General features: G+C 31.3%; 1 protein-coding gene across 2 annotated transcripts; it reads right to left on the bottom strand.

The window, feature by feature from the left end:
• Positions 1-1,417: 1,417 nt before the first annotated feature.
• On the bottom strand, positions 1,418-20,773 carry LOC143079693 (SUMO-activating enzyme subunit 2-like). Of its 2 annotated transcripts, none has more exons than XM_076255186.1 (18): positions 20,587-20,773; positions 18,559-18,642; positions 16,582-16,652; positions 16,122-16,186; positions 14,276-14,376; positions 13,286-13,407; positions 12,680-12,747; positions 11,633-11,757; positions 11,027-11,123; positions 9,562-9,698; positions 7,619-7,712; positions 7,066-7,178; positions 6,505-6,660; positions 5,365-5,422; positions 4,500-4,538; positions 2,894-2,999; positions 2,401-2,519; positions 1,418-1,811 (listed from the first exon to the last, which is right to left on the bottom strand). In XM_076255186.1, the coding sequence occupies exons 1-18, from the start codon at positions 20,728-20,730 to the stop codon at positions 1,654-1,656; spliced, it is 1,857 nt and encodes a 618-aa protein (XP_076111301.1). In that variant the 5' UTR covers positions 20,731-20,773; the 3' UTR covers positions 1,418-1,653. The 2 variants fall into 2 exon arrangements, with proteins under 2 accessions (XP_076111301.1, XP_076111300.1); XM_076255185.1 differs by having other exon boundaries at positions 1,418-1,814; positions 20,587-20,772.
• Positions 20,774-20,919: the final 146 nt, after the last annotated feature.

The raw sequence follows: 20,919 nt of genomic DNA, 5'->3' as shown, positions 1-20,919 counted from the left end.
TAAAAACTGACCTTTCAAAACTAACATTTGCTTCTGGTGGCAATTTCAAACGTTTGATAGCATGGGCGAATTGCATTTGCGCCAATTTTTGTAAAAATCCCAATCTTTCATTTGCGCCACAAGGGTATATTTCATTTGCTCCAAAAAATAACTACTTCATTTGCTATTTTACAGGTTATACAGGTAATATATAACAGGAAAGGAATAATCATTGCTCTATCGTGAATATTAAAGATTTGTTTATACAGTATTACTGAGACTACAATAATAGTTGTCTCAGAGTATTACCCCTGATTAATTGATTCAGTTCAATAATACTCATTTCTAAATACAAAACTGAAAGTCACTTAGGTTTAGATCTATATAGTGGTCACATTTTAGATGTACATGTATCAATATGGACATTGTCAATTTAGAGACAAACCAAGGAAATAAGTCTCATCAGATGTTCTGAAAAATTGTGACAAGTCATTTAGGAGTCCCAAAAAACTTGCAAAGTAGAATAACTTGTAAAGGCAGAATAACAACTGATATGGAACACAAAACAATTATCAAAACTTTGAAAAATCCTAACCATGGGGTAAACCAGCAGAAAGTATAATCTCAAAAACTCATTGAAAGGTTTACTTATGGTTTTATGATAACTTATTTCTGAGGAATATGTTTTGACTAACAAGAACTTTATCAAAAGTGTTTTTTTTAAACTTTTTTTTTATTAATACCTGTATTAACCTGTATCATGCATATTTACCTTTAATACATGTATTGGCGCAAATGAAAGGTTTTATTATTGGTGCAAATGAAATATAGTTTGTGGCACAAATGAAAGATTATTTTGGCGCAAAAGCAAAGCACTGCAATATATATATTTTTAATAAAACTGGTTTGGCCATGTAGTTTTTTGATTTTTAATTTTTTTTTTTTGAAAGATGAAATTATGATTCGACAGTAAAGATGACAAACAACAAATTTCCAAGTGACGGCAACAATCTATAACTATACATACTGACAACCTTTAAATGAACTTTAATCTGCTCATATTCATGTAGGAAAAAGAAAAAACAAGAATGTGTCCCCAGTACACGGATGCCCCACTCGCACTATCATTTTCTATGTTCAGTGGACCGTGAAATTGGGGTCAGAACTCTAATTTGACATTAAAATTAGAAAGATCATATAATAAGGAACATATATACTAAGTTTCAAGTTGATTGGACTTCAACTTCATCAAAAACTACCTCGACCAAAAACTTTAACCTGAAGCGGGACGAACGAACGAACGGACGGACGGACGAACGAACGAACGGAGCCACAGACCAGAAAACATAATGCCCCTCTACTATCGTAGGTGGGGCATAAAAACACTGGAAGGAAATAAATGTGCTACAATGTATGAACTGTTAAATGATGGCTAATATAAATGTTGAACATTTTATTTTTCTGTTTTTCACTGATCATCCAACATTGTTTTCAATGGAACATCAACAAAATTTCATATTTAACATGAATACTGCTTGCTTTCACAACTTCATAATCTTGCAAAGTTTCTTTCATAATGACAATGTCATTTTAAACAAATCTAAAGTTGCTTTGTGGCTGGTATTACAATATGACACATTAGTGACTGACACTTAATTTTTCCTTGCAGAAATGTCATAAAATTACAACATCATCTTCCGGTTCTTCTGGTATACTTGTCAACTTCATACGCTTAGCCTTATTCTCTTCAATATCTGTATCATCAGCTTTTCTCTTTCTTTGTTCTACTACTGGTTCTTCAACTGGATCTTCAACCACCATTAGGTCATCATCTTCTGAAAATAAATATAAATGTGATATATAAATGAAATAAGAAATAAGATTTTAACAATCATGACCCCATCAGTGTTAAAAATAGTTTTACATGTACTGATCAAAAGTTACAATTTACTGTTTACAAAACTTTGAATTTTTGTAACACTTAGGCTTTTCTACCTCAGAAATAGATAACCTTTGGAAAATTTTTTTAGGAATTTTTTATCCTCAATGCTCTTCAACTTCGTACTTTATTTGGCCTATTTAACTTTTTTTAATTTAAGCATAACTGATGAGTCTTTTGTAGACGAAATGTGCGTCTGTCACAAAAACTAAATTTCAATCCTGGTATCAATGATGAGTTGATTTACAGGGAAAAAATAATTTATCCATTTTGTGCAATATCAATATTCAAAATGAAACCAACATTAACACAACATAATACATTGGACATAAATGTTTCTAAAGGATGCATTCATAAAATCTTTGATAGAAATCAAGTTTTTGAGACAAGCTGCTCTTAATAACTGAATTTCATCTAAATGATTTATTTGCTTATTGACATTGTGACCTAAGAGATCCTACTGAAGCCCCTCAAATACAAACCATCTTCCTGTTTATTTTCCTCCTGTCCACCATTCACTCCATTAGGTGTTTCAGCTGTGGCCTTCAATTCAGATAAATCTCCTACAACAACAAATTCTTTCTCCTCTTCTAACTTATCTCTACAAGAACAAAGTTCCTCCATTATAACAACAAGTTCTAATTCAAATATTAATGTAGGTAAAAACACTCATAAAATAAAGTAAAGCAAAAATTTCCTAAAAGGTAAGTGGCTCTCCAAATAATAAGGATTATTGGTATCAATTTTGGGTCAAATGAAAAAAAGATGTTTTCAAAATCTAAAACTATAATAACAATGCTATATGTTTTACACTATAGGCAAAAAGGAAGTAGCTGCACTTTGTTGCAAAAATTACTTAAATGCTACAACTCATCACTCTCAAGCTACAGACCATATATAGAATCATTATTATCAATAGAAAGCAAGAAAAGTGTGATAATAATTTTCAAACTAACTTTAATAATAACAACTTACTTGTGAGCTATGATGACATTTAGATTATAATTCTGAAGGAAATCATCACATTTAAGTATTGTTCCACTGGTAATTTTGAAATTACTCAAATGTTTCTCTGCATTCTCTGTAAAAAATTAAAACAACATGTTATAAAATTTTATGTGTCATAAAAGCTTTTCTGAGGTGAGAGTTTGCTCTGTGTTGATGGCCTTACTGTGACTTTGAGATGAAGAACAGCAATAAAGGCGCTTATACTTAGTTTTTTGAGGGTTGTTTTTTTTTTGTTGTGCATGAACTGATTTTGTGTCATCTCCTTTGTTTTTATATTACAACCATGTACAAGAAAGATACTTGAACATTCTAATAGACATACAGTTAACTCTCGTTGTCTCGAACTCGGTTGACTCGAAATTTCGGATGAGTCGAAGTTTTCACGTGGTCCCGAACTTTATTCCATACAAAAATATGTAATTCTACTCCTGATGAGTCGAAATTGGATGAGTCGAAATTTCGGTTGAGTCGAACTAAATTTACGGTCCCAAGGTTAACAAAAGCATTCAAAATTCATTTTTTATCTCGAACTAATACATATATGTCAAAACATGACCTCCGGGATTTTTAAATATGGATTGAAGAGTTAATCTGACAATACACGTGTAATTAAATTTCCGGTCACTGAACACTGTATCGATTTATGACATGCTATTTCCATGAGTGTTTACCTAAGATTATCTTTTATAGAATTTTTATAAATAATTAGTGATACATTGTTAATGTTCATGAAAAAGGAATTTATAATGTTTACAAAACAATTAATTTGTGATTTACACTAATGAGCTTGGGTGTGTAAAAAGTGAAGATTATGGCTTCCGTTGATGATCACCTAAAAACTACTCAAACGGCGTTTTTAATCTTGTTATATTTTCTTTTGAAAAGAAAGAGTGAGATAAAACAAAATGAATAGAAATCAAAATTTTCTTAAATCTCTTGTATCCGAGAATAAACAATTTTGTCAGCTATAACCGACCTGAATAACGAAACTATCGATTGGAAATTACTCTCTTGGAAAAGCCATAGGATTTTTTTTTTATTTGAATAAGTAAAAAAAAATGTCATTATAATAATTAAAGACTGTGACATACAAATACATCGATCTGATACTAGAATATCGATCCCCTTGCCATATTCACCCGGAATTATTTTAGCTTTACCAAGCTAAGCAAGAGTTGTGTCCCTTAGATTGTCGAACTTCCGGTATTCGTTTGAGTCGAACTACGTTTATCTCGAAATATTTCTCTGGTCCGGCTGACTTCGACATAACGAGAGTCGACTGTATATGTACAATGAGGCTCCCACAGGGTACCCCCTCAGGTCGCAAGGTCGCTTTTAAATTCGTCGAGAGGTTGTTTTTAAGGGAAATGTACAGGTCGCAGGTCGTTTTTTCCAACACAGAGAACGGAAGTCAGTCGGAGGTCGTTTTTTTTCCAAATTGTACAGGTCGCAGGTCGTTTTTAGAAGGCCCTCAGGTCGGAAGTCGCCTCTAAAAAGCCCAGAGGTCGCAGGTCATTTTTGACCCTGCGGGAGCCTCTACAATCTTTCTCATCCATATTGTTCACTCAATTACCTTCTGTTTCTCCCTCTTCACTTGATATTAAGATTGTCCCTAAAAAATAAAAGATCATGCTGAATATGAAAGTTAAGATGCAATAAAATTAATTTTTAGAAAACTGAAAAAAAACCATAATTTTCACAGTAGATTTATATGAAAATCAAGATGCTTTTTGCATATTCATAGCCTATTTTCTGTTTGAGAGTCACTATTTTAATTACATACCGGCCATATGTCCCAAAAGTATTGTAATGTTTACTAACCAATTTGTTTTGCTAGAATTATTCAATGCATTTAACAGAAAAATATTTCAACTATTGGAAATAAAATCTACAGGAAGTGTTCTTTCCTTACATATGCACATGCATAGCACAATCACTAAGCTTAATTGTTAAAAAGTAAGGGAAAGAGAGTTTTTATAAATAATAAGTGCCCAATTTTTTTTTATTGTTACATTAGTGAAGAAGCAGCAAATATCAATTTTGAAGTCATTGGTTTAACCCAGCCTGGAATTAAACTCTCACAACCTCCAGCAGTTGAGTTAAGCATGATACCATGGGACCACAGGTGTTAAGTTTGGACATACACTTCAGAAAGTTCAATAAATAATGATTGATTGATTGTTGTTTGTTTTACGCCACATTAGCACAGAAAGGCTATATGGCGGCGTTGGCAATAAACAATGTTTGGCACAACTATCTCACTAGTGTCTATTTAATGTTGTGACCTTTTTCAGGTTGCTTAATACTTATTTGGCTAATTCATCTTATTTCACAGTAATAGCATCCTTCTTTATCTTCAATCAGTTATGTTATTATAAATATAAGTATATTCACTCAGATGTTTTTATAAATTTTTCTGCACAACAAGTCAATTTCACCTTTTCCATCATCAATTTCCACATCAGGTGCCACCATGCCTAGACCTACTTTTAATACCTAAATAATAAATTAGAAATTTATTTTTGATTAAGCACAAAAGAATACTTTTAGGGGATAAAAAATTATTATATGACCGAAGAAAGGAAATCTAGTGTCAACAAGTAATTACAAGTAACAGGAAAGGAAGACTTCCATGAAAGACCAAGTACTTAAAAGTACAGAAAAAGATCTAAATGAAACCTAAACATCAAGTTAAGGGCATACGATACAGTTTTGAACCTGTATTTACAAGTTGATGAAAATTTGCATATAGGCTATTTTTTACCTGATTAAATCAAATATGTAATAAAAAATATACCTTCATGTGCTACTTTTTGAGTAAAATGAGGTCGAAATTTTGTATATTTGCTCAAAATTCAGATTTGTGTCCGTATTTTTTTTTTGCTTTAAAAGATAAACACAAATTGTTTTTTGTTAAATAATCGGTAATTTCTGTATTTAAAAAGTATCTTTAAAAATTATGCAATTTTAATTCTGAAATAACTCTATTTTTGTAAAATGTTCATGAATAGAGGAAAAAACGTCATTTTTTGCTGCATGTTTATCAAAATTTAAAAAAATGCGCTATTTACAGTTTTATAAAATTTGGGTCACATAATCTTCTTGCAAAATGAAACAAATTGCTGTTTTAAAAAATAGGGGTCCATGCACTCATTTTCAAATTAAATCAGAATGAATGATAAAAATCAGTCGAAAAATGCATCTTTTCCCGATATGTCATAGTTTGACGTCGCGAAAATAACATTTTACGTTAGCAACGTCATTACCTTCCCTGTAACTGTATCGTATGCCCTTAAGTTTAATTTTTACAATGATTTTCTTTAATTTCATAATATATTTTAACCATTTCAATTATTCTCATATCAATGTTCCATGTTCAGCATATTAAAAATTAGACTTGATAAAAATAACAAAAAAAACAAGAACATGTGTCCATATCACACCCTTCCACACTTGCACAATCATGTGTCCATGTGGACTGAACTGTAAAATCAGATCAAAATTGAAGTATAATTTTGTAAGTATCAACATATGTTATCTAAATAAACCTGCTTTTATCTTACAAGTCCATTATTTACCTTATCTTCTAATTGTTTAACTGTAAACTTTTCTGTATTCAAAACAACTGTGACCTCAGGTTTTGATGAACACACATAACATTTAGGATTAGGTTTATCTAAAGCACAAGGTACCAGTAATTTCTTACGTGGATTGGCCTGTCTGTTCAGATATATCTGTAAAAGAAATAATGCCCCCTTTTTAAAACAACTCATCTAATGTTTATGTTCATAGAGGTTTAATTTTGATCATATTAACTTTACTGGTATTTATACAATTTGTTATGAAATTTAATCCAAAAACACAAGCATCATTTCATCACTAAATGGTTTGCAAGTGAAGTTTTCTGACAGTAATACATGTCCAAGGCTGTCAATCAAAATTGTGAGGTGTATAAATGTGTTTGAATGCAACAGATTTGTAAAAACATTACAGATTTTGAAGGTAAAAAACAATTTTCTGTGGACACAAATTTTCATTGAAATTTTTAAAGTACCATTGATAATTAATTATGGATAAGAATAAAATTTCATTCTCAATGAGAAAAAACTGTTCTAAGCATACTGAAATGTAAATCATACCTGTTTACACTTATCAAAATCTCCATGTAGAACTTTAATCCCCTCCATTACAATCAGGGCAGCTATAATAGCATTCGTTGTAGCTATTGCAGGAATAATATTACCAGCTGTAGCTGAAATCATTTTAATAAAATTTAATCATTAAGCATTTAATCAATTTGAAAATTTGAGATTATTGTCTGCTATACTAGAGTAAACTTTTCTGAAATTTCTAAAGACTTGAGAGCATCTTTCTTTTAATAATATAATTTTATAATCGGTTTTCCCGCTGTTATTTGTATAAAATTGCAAGTTTTTTAAGGATTTATTCCTTTTTGTGATTTGAACTGAGCTACATTTTCTTTTTGATGTGGAACTCTTCCAATACATGGTACATAATTTTTAAATTTCTACATTCAAATTGTGGATAAGATGATTATTTGATACATCCGGAACAACTGTCAACCTTGCATATTAGCAAACAGTAAGACAATAAACAACAATTCAAATAAAACCTCCTTGGAGATACAAATGTTCACTTCTTACATGTTTGATTAAGATAAAAAAAACTTACATTTTATATCAAATCTAGATTTTAAAGCAATACCAAAGATATATGCTCTGATATTAGCTGTACTTGTTACAAAATCCATAGCAATTTCATCATCCTGTAAAAACATTACAGAAATAAAAGTCTAATAATTTGAAATATACTCAACAATGTTAGAAAAGACAGCCCTTAAAAAATTTCTCACCATAAAATTTTCTCTGTAATGAATTTTCTTTAAATTTTGTATTTCACAATAAATATGCAAATACAAAGACTTTTGTTTCATTTCATGAAGTAATTCTGATGTCTACTAACATAAGCAACACTGCCACATATGGAGCTGCATTTGCTTACCAAAGATCACCCCCAGTTTTTGGTGGGGTATGTATTGCTCAGTCTTTAGTTTTCTATGTTGGTTTGAGTACTTTTGCTTGTCTGTCAGTCTTTTTCTTTTTTTCTTCCTTAGTTATTAGCGAGTTTGAATGTCCTTCTGGTATCTTTTACCTCACTTCTACATCAGCCATTTAAATGATCAGTTACTTCTTACACATATGACTCAAATTTATATTGTCAGAAGTATGATTGTGGATAAAAATCAATTCATTTTTAATAGAAGTGTATCCTTTGAAATTGTTTTAGATTTTATTTTTAAAATTATTTTTTTTTATGTGTACATATGCTATGATACGTAAACCTTACAAATGGCTAACATGTTGACAATTTCATTCTGTACTTAATATCTAGTATTTGTTCAATTATCTTAACTCCACCAATTAGCAGTAAACAATCATGAACAGAGGTGATAAAATTGCCAAAGGCATTTGGTTTTTAACTTAATCCTATTGTCAGTTAATTAGTGTTACACAATCAGGTAACAATTTTACCGGAAATGCCAGAAGGCATGAAATTTGGTAAAAGTATCTTTTGAAAAGGCAGAGGGGGGAATTCTTTTGCTTTGTAGGGCAGAAGGTCGGGCGCACTTCTATTTAGGGCAGGCGGGAACATAGCTTTCTTACTTAGCCTAGTATATTTCCAATATGAAGAGTTTACAAAAGCTATGAAGACTGACAGCTTTTGGAGAGATTGATTCAAAACACGCTGTTGTTCAGTGGTTGTCGCATGTTGATGTGGATCTTGAGTGTTTCTCTTTTCTCGTTTCTTGTTTAACACTAGTAATTTTTGGAGCCCTTTACAGCTTGCTGTTCAGTGAGTGCCATGGGTCTGTGTTGAAGGCCGTACTTTGACCTATAATGGTTCACTTTTTAGAAATTATGACGTGAATGGAGAGTTGTCTCATTGGCACTCATACTCTTCTTATATCTATATACAGTATTGTATGGACATATTAAATCAAATTAAAGAAAAGAGTTCCAATGTCTCAACATTACACTTATTTTATCTGTCCAAGGACAATAACCAAAACTTTTTATAAATATCTTAGAGAAATGAAAGCCTTAGTGCTTCTGATATAATTAATATTTTCAAGGGGCAATACTCTTTTTCAAAATATTTTATCAGCATTAATTTTAGAATTTGAAAGAACGCTTGATACTTGTTTGAATTTGGATTGTAATTAAATATTTGACACATAATAGGTTTTGGACACAGAACAACTGCAGTCAAAGAACTTAGAATTGGTAATATGCTTAGTTTTTTGCTTTTGTCTAATACACTATGTTATTGCGAATTGCCCCCTCCCCCCACCTCCCAAAAATAAAATAAAATTACCCCCCTTTTTTATTTTATGCAATACACTATGCTGTTGCATATTTACCTCAACCCGGAAAAAAACAAATTGTATCCCCCCTCCTCAATTTCTTTTTTACACTTCCCCTCTAAAAAAAATGTTCACCTCCCCTACCCATTTTCATAAAAAGGTACAGCTTAATGTACTTATACCCTTTAGAGAGGCTCCTGGTTAACATTGGATTCCATTTAGACTGGTTTCCCTGCATCTAGATACATACCTTATCCCATACCAGTACACCATCTCCCTGCTGATGCACTTGGTCTCTAAGTTTAGATAAACATGTCGAGAAAACATCAGAACATTCCTGTATAGACCAAACCCTCTGATCTCTCATACCAGTTTCTGATTTTGTATCTGTAATCGAACAAAAATAGTATCATAATAAAAACGCATGTGTAAGTAAAAACAATGACCTTTCATACCTTTTTTTACCAAATTTTATTATTCAACTGGGATAAACATTGCAAAATACAACTTAAAACCTCTAATTTTGTTGTTTGACAGCAGTTGTATTGATTAATACACATAATTTATTGGTGTCTATAAAAGGTGTATCATTTCTTCATAGTTTTTCTGCCTTGGTCCATGGTAAGATTATTTCAAACATATTTTTTAAAATCTTACATACCCACATAACTTGTAAGCTATAAATCTAACAGATCAACTTTCAACAACTTGTAAGCTATAAATCTTACAGATCAACTTTCAACAACTTGTAAGCTATAAATCTTACAGATCAACTTTCAACAACTTGTAAGCTATAAATCTTACAGATCAACTTTCATCAACTTGTAAGTTATTAATCTTACAGACCAACTTTAATAAACTTATAAGTTATAAATCTTACAGATCAACTTTCAACAATTTGTAAGTAATAAATCTTACAGATCAACTTTCAACAATTTGTAAGTAATAAATCTTACAGATCAACTTTCAACAACTTGTAAGTAGTAAATCTAACAGATCAACTTTCAACAACTTGTAAGTTATAAATCTTACAGATCAACTTTCATCAACTTGTAAGCTATAAATCTTACAGATCAACTTCATTTACTTGTAAGCTATAAATCTTACAGATCAACTTTCATAAACTTATAAGTTATAAATCTTACAGATGAACTTTCAACAACTTGTAAGCTATAAATCTTACCAGATCAACTTTCAACATCTTGTAAGTTATAAATCTTACAGATCAACTTTCATCAGCTTGTAAGTTATAAATCTTACCAGATCAACTTTCAACATCTTGTAAGTTATAAATCTTGCAGATCAACTTTCATCAACTTGTAAGCTATAAATCTTACCGATCAACTTTCATAAACTTATAAGTTATAAATCTTACAGATCAACTTTCATAAACTTATAAGTTATAAATCTTACTGATCAACTTTCATCAACTGAGAAAATTATCATTTTGAGTCAATAAAATAATTTCATTTTTAAATTCTTCCCTTCCCTTAATTGCTCTTGGACAAATTTAGGAAAATGGTAGGAAAATTCATGAACTAAATGAGATGCAACAGTTACACAAGTTTGAGTATGAGCATAATAATGTGATTTTGACTAGCTTTATTCTAAAAAGGGCACCAACTTTCAAGTTATCTCAAAATGATGGAAATAAGGTGAAAAGATTTCCGGATCCTTGGGTTAAAGTATTTAAACAATCAAGGATATAAACAAACCTTTTGGTAAATCAGAATACTCAAGTGGAGTTGGCGGTCGTCTTTTCTTCCATAAATTTTCCATGGATAATAAATATTTTATATCATCTTTAAAAAACTGAAAAATATAAAAGACAGAAAATTAATTGTGTTAAAATTCTCAATATATGCATTCCCTACATTATTAGAACAAATTCAAGAGTGGAAGTTTTCTTGAAAGATATGGAAATTATGTACTGGACGACATTTTCTTGACCAAATTTTTGTTCCATTCTATAATTAATTCAATTTTAATAACATATTCACCCAATATTTCCTTTCATATATTGTTTTTGTATAGTGGTATTTCTATATAAAGTAGATTACCTGTTTTTAATTTGAGGTGTTGAAATTTTTATCTATTTCACTCTGTATGTTTGAGAAAATATTAAAGTTTATCCTTTACCTACCTTATTGAATAATTTGTAAGGATTATAAGCTGTCCCTATGGCCCATGTTCTAGTGGATTTTCTCCCTGTATATATTTTAACCATGACTAACCTTATTGAATAATTTATGGGGATTATAAGCTCTCCTTGTGGCCCATGTTTTAGTGGATTTTCTCTATATATTTTAACCATGACTAACCTTATTGAATAATTTGTGAGGATTATAAGCTGTCCCTGTGGCCCATGTTCTTGTGGATTTTCTTTCTATACCACCTACAGCAGTCTCTGATGCTTCTTTCTCCATTGCACTTTTACCAGCATCACCTGTAGAACAATGTATATGCAATAGAATGGAACAATTTACAGAGAAAGAAAAAATCCTTCAGGTCTAGGAAACAATTTAGTAAAGAACAAAATCAGAACCAGGAATATAATCAACAGATGAAAGATTTATTGATTGTAGGTGTTTAACAACACTTTCATGAATCTTGGTAATAGTGTGGCAGCCAGTTTAAATGGTGAGCAAGCCTTTTTGTCCAAAAATAACTACCACCTTCTGCATCTAAACTGGAGATCATAGTAAATTAAGATCTAAGTCAAACTTTATATGCATGAACTAACAACCTCAGTATTAACACGATAGTGATTGCTGTAGATGAACTTCTTAGACCCCTTGGATACTGTAGAAGATACATTGACTAAAACAAATGTCAAATACAATATGGACATCTTGTTTTAAGTAATAATAATTGTAGTTTTTCATGATCACATTTTTAGTGATGAAGATGAAATTCTTAGTCCATTTGGCTGCTGTAGTAGATACATTGCATAAAACATAGTCAAATAGGGCATGGACATCCTATTCAGGCTATTGTAACAATACCGGCAGTTTTTGATGATCAAAATTTTTACTTTTTATTTCCATTTTCAATGATAGAATTCTGTAAAGCTTTCTTTAATTTTTCTATACATTGAATATAAAGGCCAGAACCACGATTGCAAAGGGACCTTGTAATATTTGTATTGAACCAAAGGAATCTATGATCTTTTTTTCCAAAAATGTAAACAATTTATATTGTATTTGCATTGAAGCAAATTCCATAACATTAACTGTAGAGAATATTCAAAATCAAGAGTGGGTTTATGGAAATGAGAAAAATATTTTGCCATGGCAAATGAAATGGTGCACTAAATAATTGATCCTCTAATTTATAAACTATTGTATTTTCCAAAAAATGCTACAAACCAGCAAGCTCTGGATCTTCTGTGTCTGGTGATACATCCTGATCCGGATCATCTTCTCCAAATAACTGACTAGAAAATATATCAAATATGTTAAAATAACTGACTAGATAATATATCAAACATGTTATGTTAGAAATGGTAAAGAATTTCAATATAAAAGAAGCATTTGTCAGAGGACACCAATGCCGCTGCTGAAGCTTTCAATTTTCCAAGTTAAAATGGAGAATTACTCTAGAACGATAAATGAATAACAACCCAAATTCAGTCTGACTGCATGCTGTGGTTTTTAAAATTGTGAATGAGTTTCATAAATTACATTTTGGTCTTTATGCAGGTAGAATTTCAAATATCTTAGTTGAACTTGTCTATCATTTGTAAAAAGTTGTGAATGTAATTAGGATTTAGAATGGTGCTATGTGTACAACAAGCATGACTTCTACATTTGATTGAAGACGAACACATAGCTTGTATTCAGATTTTCCTGTGTTGAATTTATAAATGGTCTATGTGATGTAACTCTTTTTAATTAGCTAGGTTAGTCTTCTTGATAAATTTTTACACTGAGAATGGCCACATGCGGAACACTGAACAAATTTATGGTACATACTTGAATAAATGTTTTGCCCAAACAACACAATGCACTGGTTCTGATGGAGTATTACGTATTGTACAGCCTGGAAAAGTTTTCTGTGTAGGTTTTGGTTGACATTCATAACATTCTGTTAAACCCTGTTAAATACAATGGAACATATAACAGTAAATTGCAAGCATCAAATATTATTATTCAGCATTTTTTTTATTAAGTTGAAACTGTTTTTATTTATCAATGACATATGTTAATGCAAAAGTGAGAAATAAGTAAATGTTAAGGTTAAAAGTTTTTGGTTAATCATAGCAATAACGTATTAAGTCCCTAATTCATAAGTCAATACCTTAATTTGTCATACAATTTATAAATATTTATATCACAATAAAAATATGTACTTAGTTTAAAGTTAATGTGACCCCATTTTTTTTGGAGTAAACTACATTAACCAAAATACATAATTTTCCTCTTCTATCATAGGCAAGGCATAATGAGTAAGGGACATTGTGACTAATACATGACGCACAATGGAGATAACTATGAAGCGACTGAAAATCTAAGCCCCTGTATCTAGAATACAATCTGAATTACCTAATAAATTTTAAGATTGGTAATAAAATAAAAGTCATTATCTAATTTTTTTATCTCTTACTAAAACCAATCACTGGTTTAAACTTAGTATCTGATGTGCAGTTATAATGTCCCAAGTTTATTTGTGAGTCACACAGTATCTGATGCACCGTCAAACTTAGTAGTTTGCCAATTAACGCTAAATATCAATTCAGATTAACTTACAATTAAAGATAGTACTTCCTAGATGCTGCAAATTATATCTGATTATCTGATGACGGTCACATAGAATCTGAACTAAGATGTAAAACTTAGTAGGTCAATGAAGCAAACACTAGGACAGATTAAAAACTATATCTGTCATTATATAACTTGATAATAGAATGTTTTCACCTCAAATGCTTTCTGGAATTTCTTCTTTTATCTTTACCATTACCTTACCTTTTTAATAACTTGAACTTGTCCAAGATATCCAGCTGTACCACTTTCTATGAGGGGAACATCAGCTGATAAACACATACGATTTACATGATTTCTAGCAGCTGAAATAAATATCAGAAAAAGGTGTACCATCAACTAGGAAATACATATACTAAAGAGTATTAGCTAATTTTCTGATGTGAAATGCACCCAAAGCACTTATAATTGTGATTTTCCAAATTATTTACATACCTAGGGATGTTACTCTAAAAAAGAAGAAATAATTGGTGCTGATAGTTTAATCAATAAAGGTTTATTAAAATCGTGTAGAAATAAATATCTACATGATAGTGCTTGAAATGTCAGACAGATTGATGGTCAAACAACGATAAAAATTTCCAATTCCAAAATCTGATCTTCTGTAGTTGATGAAAAAGCATTCTGAGGGCAATATTTTTAGACATTGTGTTTCCTTTTACCAATTTTTTAATAAAAGAGAACATATTCTAAAGCTATAAGAATGGTTTATAACTGCTTCATATTTAAACTAAAATGGCTTTTTTTCTATGGCAAGACTATTTTTTTTATTAGCACAGAGTTCTTGTTTTCAAAACTTTTTTCTATCCTAAAGATAGTTAGAATCAAAATAATTCATAACAATGAATAAACAGTTAAATGGAGTATATATTATTGAGACAGCAACCCATCATCATTTATTACCAAAAGAAGTCTTGAGATCACTAATAATCTAGTCCGAGATTACTCTGACGTCCAACGGCTGTTTTGCCAGACAAGCTGGGGCCGTGGGACGTCAGAGCTTGTCCCATATCAAAAAGTGGATATTTGCCCACCCAAAATAGATGCAATGCTTCGTCGTTTCTGATGCCGACTGACGGTCTTGGAATTATATAAATCGGGCATCAATCTGTTCATTTTTCATTTATCTCTTCATTTATGTAAGTTTCACCTACCTGCCAACCTTTATTTTTCCATATTTTAACAGTTTTTACAGTGACCCATCGATTTCGGCATTTTGCCTTTCATTTTCAAAGATAATCACTTGACCACGAGAAAACAGTGATGATTTATGCAAATGACCATAATGTAACACCTCGTTCATTTACGATGCAAGTTATCTAAATGTCCGAGAGCTTCCGATTGTAACGTGGTCGGAACTAAATGCTTCATACCGATCTCCTGTAAAGGAGGTGAGGAGGTGAAAAATCGTGGTTGGCTACTAAATGTTAAACATTGATCTCCTATAAAGGAAGTGAAAAAATATAAATATTTGCATATTTTGAGTCTCGAGACCACGAAATCTCTCGTAACTTGACGTCCATTTGAAAGTGAAAGTCAAAATGCCGAAATCGATGGGTCACTGTGAAAACTGTTAAAATATGGAAAAATAAAGGTTGGCAGGTAGGTGAAACTTACATAAATGAAGAGATAAGTAAAAAAATGAACAGATTGATGCCCGATTTATATAATTCCAAGACCGTCAGTCGGCATCAGAAGCGACGAAGCAGCGCATCTATTTTGGGTGGGCAAATATCCACTTTTTGATATGGGACAAGCTCTGACGTCCCACGGCCCCAGCTTGTCTGGCAAAACAGCCGTTGGACGTCAGAGTAATCTCGGACTACTAATAATCTTGTCCTACTGATAAGTTTTGCTGTAAACATTTCCTTCTACCTGCTATTCACAAGCCAGAATCTATGTACATTTTCAACATGGAAGATTATAAAACATATATCTACATAGGAGAAAGATCACATTTTTGCTGATAATATTTTGCTGAAATGTTCACTATAACAAAATATGATTCTGTCTAAAACTACCTGTAAAATATGCAAAATCAAGTACAAACCTCTATTGTCTAAGGCATTCATTACTGCACTAAACTCTTTAAAGAAATTTAAGCCATACTCTGTACTGAAAAAAAATAAAGATCAATTAAAAGTGAACGAGGAATACATTTCTTTTTATTTTAACACATAATTGTGTACAATTTTATCATCGATGCATTTGAATTGACAATTCCATGTGTACACTAGTGACTAAAACATTTTGAAAAGGTAACTTGTATTGTAGTTGTAAGCATTATAAATTTCAATTATTCTCACTGGTTTATTATGCTCAGGGCTAGTGTAGCGAGTCCTATTTTAAGAAATTATACTCCGTATGCAGGTGCTGCTTGAATGTTGCTAAATATATTCAATGTTCTTAAACAAATATAATCATAATAGCAGAGTAATATCTAACAGAGGTGTTTACCTCTAACAGACAGAGCTACAAACAACAAGACAGACATTTTATAATCTGGTTACCTCATGATACTGTCATGGAATGCCTGTATCTTGACATTAGGGTTAAACTTTAATGTACTTTCCATTGCAACCTGCAATTTGAACATAATTATAAAATGTAAGCGTACACAAAAGTACATTTAACTATTCTCAACATCTTACTGGAGAAGTAAATTAATACAATAAAAATTTCATCTGATTTTATATAACACAAAGATGTTTTCTGCTCTTTGATGAGAGTTTAGTCTCTTTTACACATTCTGTGTTTCCATTCTCTATTCTACAGTTAGTTCTCACATGTTTAATTTCAAATTGAAGCAAAATGTATATTCGAGTTTCATATCATAACCATGAAAACAGTCTCACTAAAGCCAGGCCCACTATCCACTTGCATGTGTAGGTGAGTGAATAGTGGGAGCTGGCTTGAGTCAGAATTTCAAATAAACACAATTTTCTAGAGAATAAAACTATATTTCTATTGCAAAACAAAAAGGTACATGTGTTTACTGTTTCCCTATAGCTACATACCCTACTTTGTATCCCCAACCCTAAGTATTTTTTGACCATTTTTGATTAAGCACTGTCAAGGGCACAATGTTGCTCACATAGACTCATTGTAAAATAAATGGAGAATGTGTCCCCATGAACACAGATGATGTCCCTGCTTCCATACAACATAATAAAGAGACATGACTCAAGAACAATAAAAGTGACACTACCTAAATTTGTACTTGATCTGAATGTTTTGGTAATAAGTGTTGGGTGTATAGGTTTCATAATGTTTGGTTGGGGCAAACCTAAGTTATAGAATGGAAACTAAACATTTTGCTTTTTTTCAAGTTACAAAGGGGCATAACTCTAGAATGGTTAAAGTGACACCATCAAAATTCAAATTTGATCCTTGTTTTGTGGTAAGAAGCATTGTGTATCAGTTTGATAACATTTGGTTGATGCAAACTTAAGTTAGATAATAGAAACAAATTTTTTTGCAATTTTTTAAATTATAAAGGGCCATAAATTTAGAACAGTTAAAGTGATGCCACCAAAATTCAAACTTGATTTTGTCTTTTGTTGTAATAAGCATTGTGTAAAAGTGTCATTACATTTAGTTGAGGCAAACTCAAGTTAGAGAACAGAAACCAATTTTGGGACATACAGACATACATACTTACAGACGGAAAGAGTAAAAGTTAATGCCTCCCTCCACTACGTCAGGAACATAAAACAGAAATTTAAAATTCAAAACAGAGAATGTGTCCATAGAAACAGATGACCCAATCACACATTTTCTATGTTCAGTGGACCATGAAATTGGGGGCAAAACTCTAATTTGGCATTAAAATTAGAAAGATCATGTCATCATAGTCATATTGAACATGTGTACTATGTTTCAATTTTTTTGGACTTTAACTTCATCGCAAACAACCTACAATGACCAAAAACTTTATCCGGAAGCTGGACATATGTTGGTAGGGTATAAAAAATCCCGACCAACCTACCAATTTTTTTTTTAGCATTTAACAGGATACTCACATACTTTTAAGTTAGGCCTAAACAGTTTCGCTCTTTCTACTCTATTTTTTTCAATAATATAAAAATGGGAAGAAACAAAAATTATTTTTTTTTTTAGTGGGGGGGGGGGGGGGGTCAGTAACTCCTATGGGGTATTTACCGACTACTTTTTCTACATTCACCTATTCAAGCATCATGCATTTAAAAAAAACTTGTCTTTAATCCATCTGTATTCATTTCCAAAGATAAGAAAAAAATTGGTCAACTGTGTAGTATAGTATAAGTCAATTAGATAAAAAATCTTGAGCAAACTTAACAGATAATCAAAGTGACATCAACAGGTCAACCTGGTTAATGTTATAATATATTTTGTGGTAACACATTAATAATTTGCTAAAATTAGAAAATTTAGATCTTAAAATTTTGATATTTAGCTGGCTTCTAGAACAATTTAAAACATTTTTTTTTTATCAAATACTGGCTTACTTTGGCCTTTGACTTGCCCACATGTTCTTTGCGAAACAGGAACTGTCTATTAAGATTACTAACATCAATTGTGTCTAGATCAATCTGTAATAAACAAAATAGATAAATAAAAATCAAGTATGTATACATGTGTAACCAGTAACCAAAGCATGATTCTTCCTACAAAATCATCTTTGTCTCCAACAGGACTCGAACCTGGGACCTAATTGTTACCAGGCAGTGCGTATACCGACTGAGCTAAAGAAGTACTTCCTTAGCTTCACCGCTTACCGCTGACAAAGTAATCCTGTCACACATATATTTTTTCTTTAGTAAACATTACAATAGGCATGATAGGCTTACAAGCTTTATTTGGCTGAAGATAACAGACGAATGTTATAATGCTGCCTAATGCACCACAGTTGAAGCCTTCAGAGAACAGATTCCTATATCTGTTCTCAACCAATACTACACCATGTAATTGTAACACCTTGTAAATAGTTTTATCTTATGTGTACAGTGAAAATCAAAACAAGTTATTATTTCTTTACTAAATTTTTGATGTAAATATAAAATTGAAAATTTTACCCACACATGCACGGCACGTAGTCATCAATAGTATGATGAAGTGCGGAAACTTAAAGAAGAAGATTTTAATGCCACATCTCAGTTAATGAGTAAAAAAAAAAGCAAGTGATAGTAACTAGTCTTCTGCTAATACCGAATTATAGTTAACCCGTACCAATGTAAACTCGTACCAACGTCAACTCGTACCACTAAAAAATAACTCGTACCAATGTAAACTCGTACCACTGCTAACTCGTACCAACTTATTTAAATGCATTTGATTGGTGTTAAATTATGAATACATGTATATACTGTTATTTTTCTCAATACCTCTTAAGTCTGTAAAATGTATATAATTTGAAAGTAAAATGACCAATCTGTAGCTAATGTTCCATGTGTATTAGATATAGACAATACCTTGGCAGATTTGATTTGTTGTCTCCCTTGCATCATTCTTTTTTAAACTTATACTGATAACCATTGGATTTAATTTTTAATCATTCCAAATCAGTTACATTGAATAGATTTGGGTACTTTTCTTTTGTTTCTCAAAGGAATTTTATTCACTGAAAGAATTAATTTAGTGTGTTTTAAAGGTTGTAAATTGTTTATGAACAACATGTTAAAAGTATTAAATTTTTTATATATAATATTTTGCACAAGGTATGATTACCGACTGAGCAAGGGTTGCATAGCCAGTTGTTTTTTTAGTTGTAATGATAAACTTCTTTTAAGATTTTAAGTAATGTCATGTTCATTTAATGCGTGAGATATGCATTGCTTTGAAAAAGAGTAGTGACACCTTCACAGGAAAGTAAATGAGACAGGAAAGTAAATGAGACCTGAAATCTGAAAACCTGAAAACAAGTTGATTAGTTAATAATCAACCAATAATCACACAATCAAAGGAATATCATATATTAATTAGCAGGTAATTAAGACAATTTATATTAGTATCTTAATTAAAAAAAAACGTGTTTTTTAATATTTTTAATGGTATGACTTCCCAGTGGTACGACTTTAAGTTGGTACGAGTTAACTTTTTTGGTACGAGTTAACATGGTACGAGTTTCCGTTGGTACGAGTTAACTTGCTTCCCTAATACCTAGCTGGATATGATTAAATATATTACGGTCATTTTTTCAGTTTTTGGCGATTCACCAAAATATAATCCTTACAGTGATTCCACAGAGGTCTCCATAATCATTCGTTATCTTTACTTAGGAAAGTATTCAAAAGTGATTTCTCAAAATCTATCGACTTTTCATTGTTACGACAATGTACATTTTTTTTTTATCAACATGCACCAAAAAATACCCTAGTGTGGTTTGGCCAGATATTTTACCTGTTTTCGTCATGAAGGTACCCCCAATACCAACTGATTACAACCCTCATTAAAGACAATATTTGTATCATTCAAACAGTTACAGACAACGACTCTCCAGGATGTAAAAAAGGGGGGTTTAATTACTATGAACTTACGACAGTGATGTCATTAAATCCTGTCAAAACAAGATTTTTCAATAATTCACATCCAATTCCACCTGCCCCAACAACAAGAATTTTACTCTGTTTTACACATTCACGTGTATTTTCAATCAAAACTCCCGACAAATTTGCCGCCATTGTTTACATTCAAATGTTGGACACCGAATGGTTCGGGGAGAGCAATGATAAAGAAATGGGTTTCCAAGAATAATGACTGTTTATCTTTTAAAGAAATTAAACTATCGAATTATCTTTAAAGGCGATTACTCTTTAATGAAAAAAATCAAGATGAATAATTTCAAGCCGATAACTTGAACAGTTGAATAA

This window comes from Mytilus galloprovincialis, chromosome 6 (assembly GCF_965363235.1).
Source record: "Mytilus galloprovincialis chromosome 6, xbMytGall1.hap1.1, whole genome shotgun sequence".
Classification (NCBI taxonomy): Eukaryota; Metazoa; Mollusca; class Bivalvia; order Mytilida; family Mytilidae; genus Mytilus; species Mytilus galloprovincialis.
This window is presented reverse-complemented; position numbering and strand designations above follow the sequence as displayed.

Excerpts from the sequence above, each read along its gene's own strand:
- LOC143079693 (XM_076255185.1), bottom strand. The coding sequence starts at position 20,730 with ATGGCGGCAAATTTGTCGGGAGTTTTGATTGAAAATACACGTGAATGT. Across the intron at positions 16,187-16,581 it reads TTCCATGACAGTATCATGAG|TACAGAGTATGGCTTAAATT; the intron begins GTAACCAGATTA and ends ATTTTTTTTCAG. Across the intron at positions 12,748-13,285 it reads TGGGCAAAACATTTATTCAA|TCAGTTATTTGGAGAAGATG; the intron begins GTATGTACCATA and ends TATATTTTCTAG.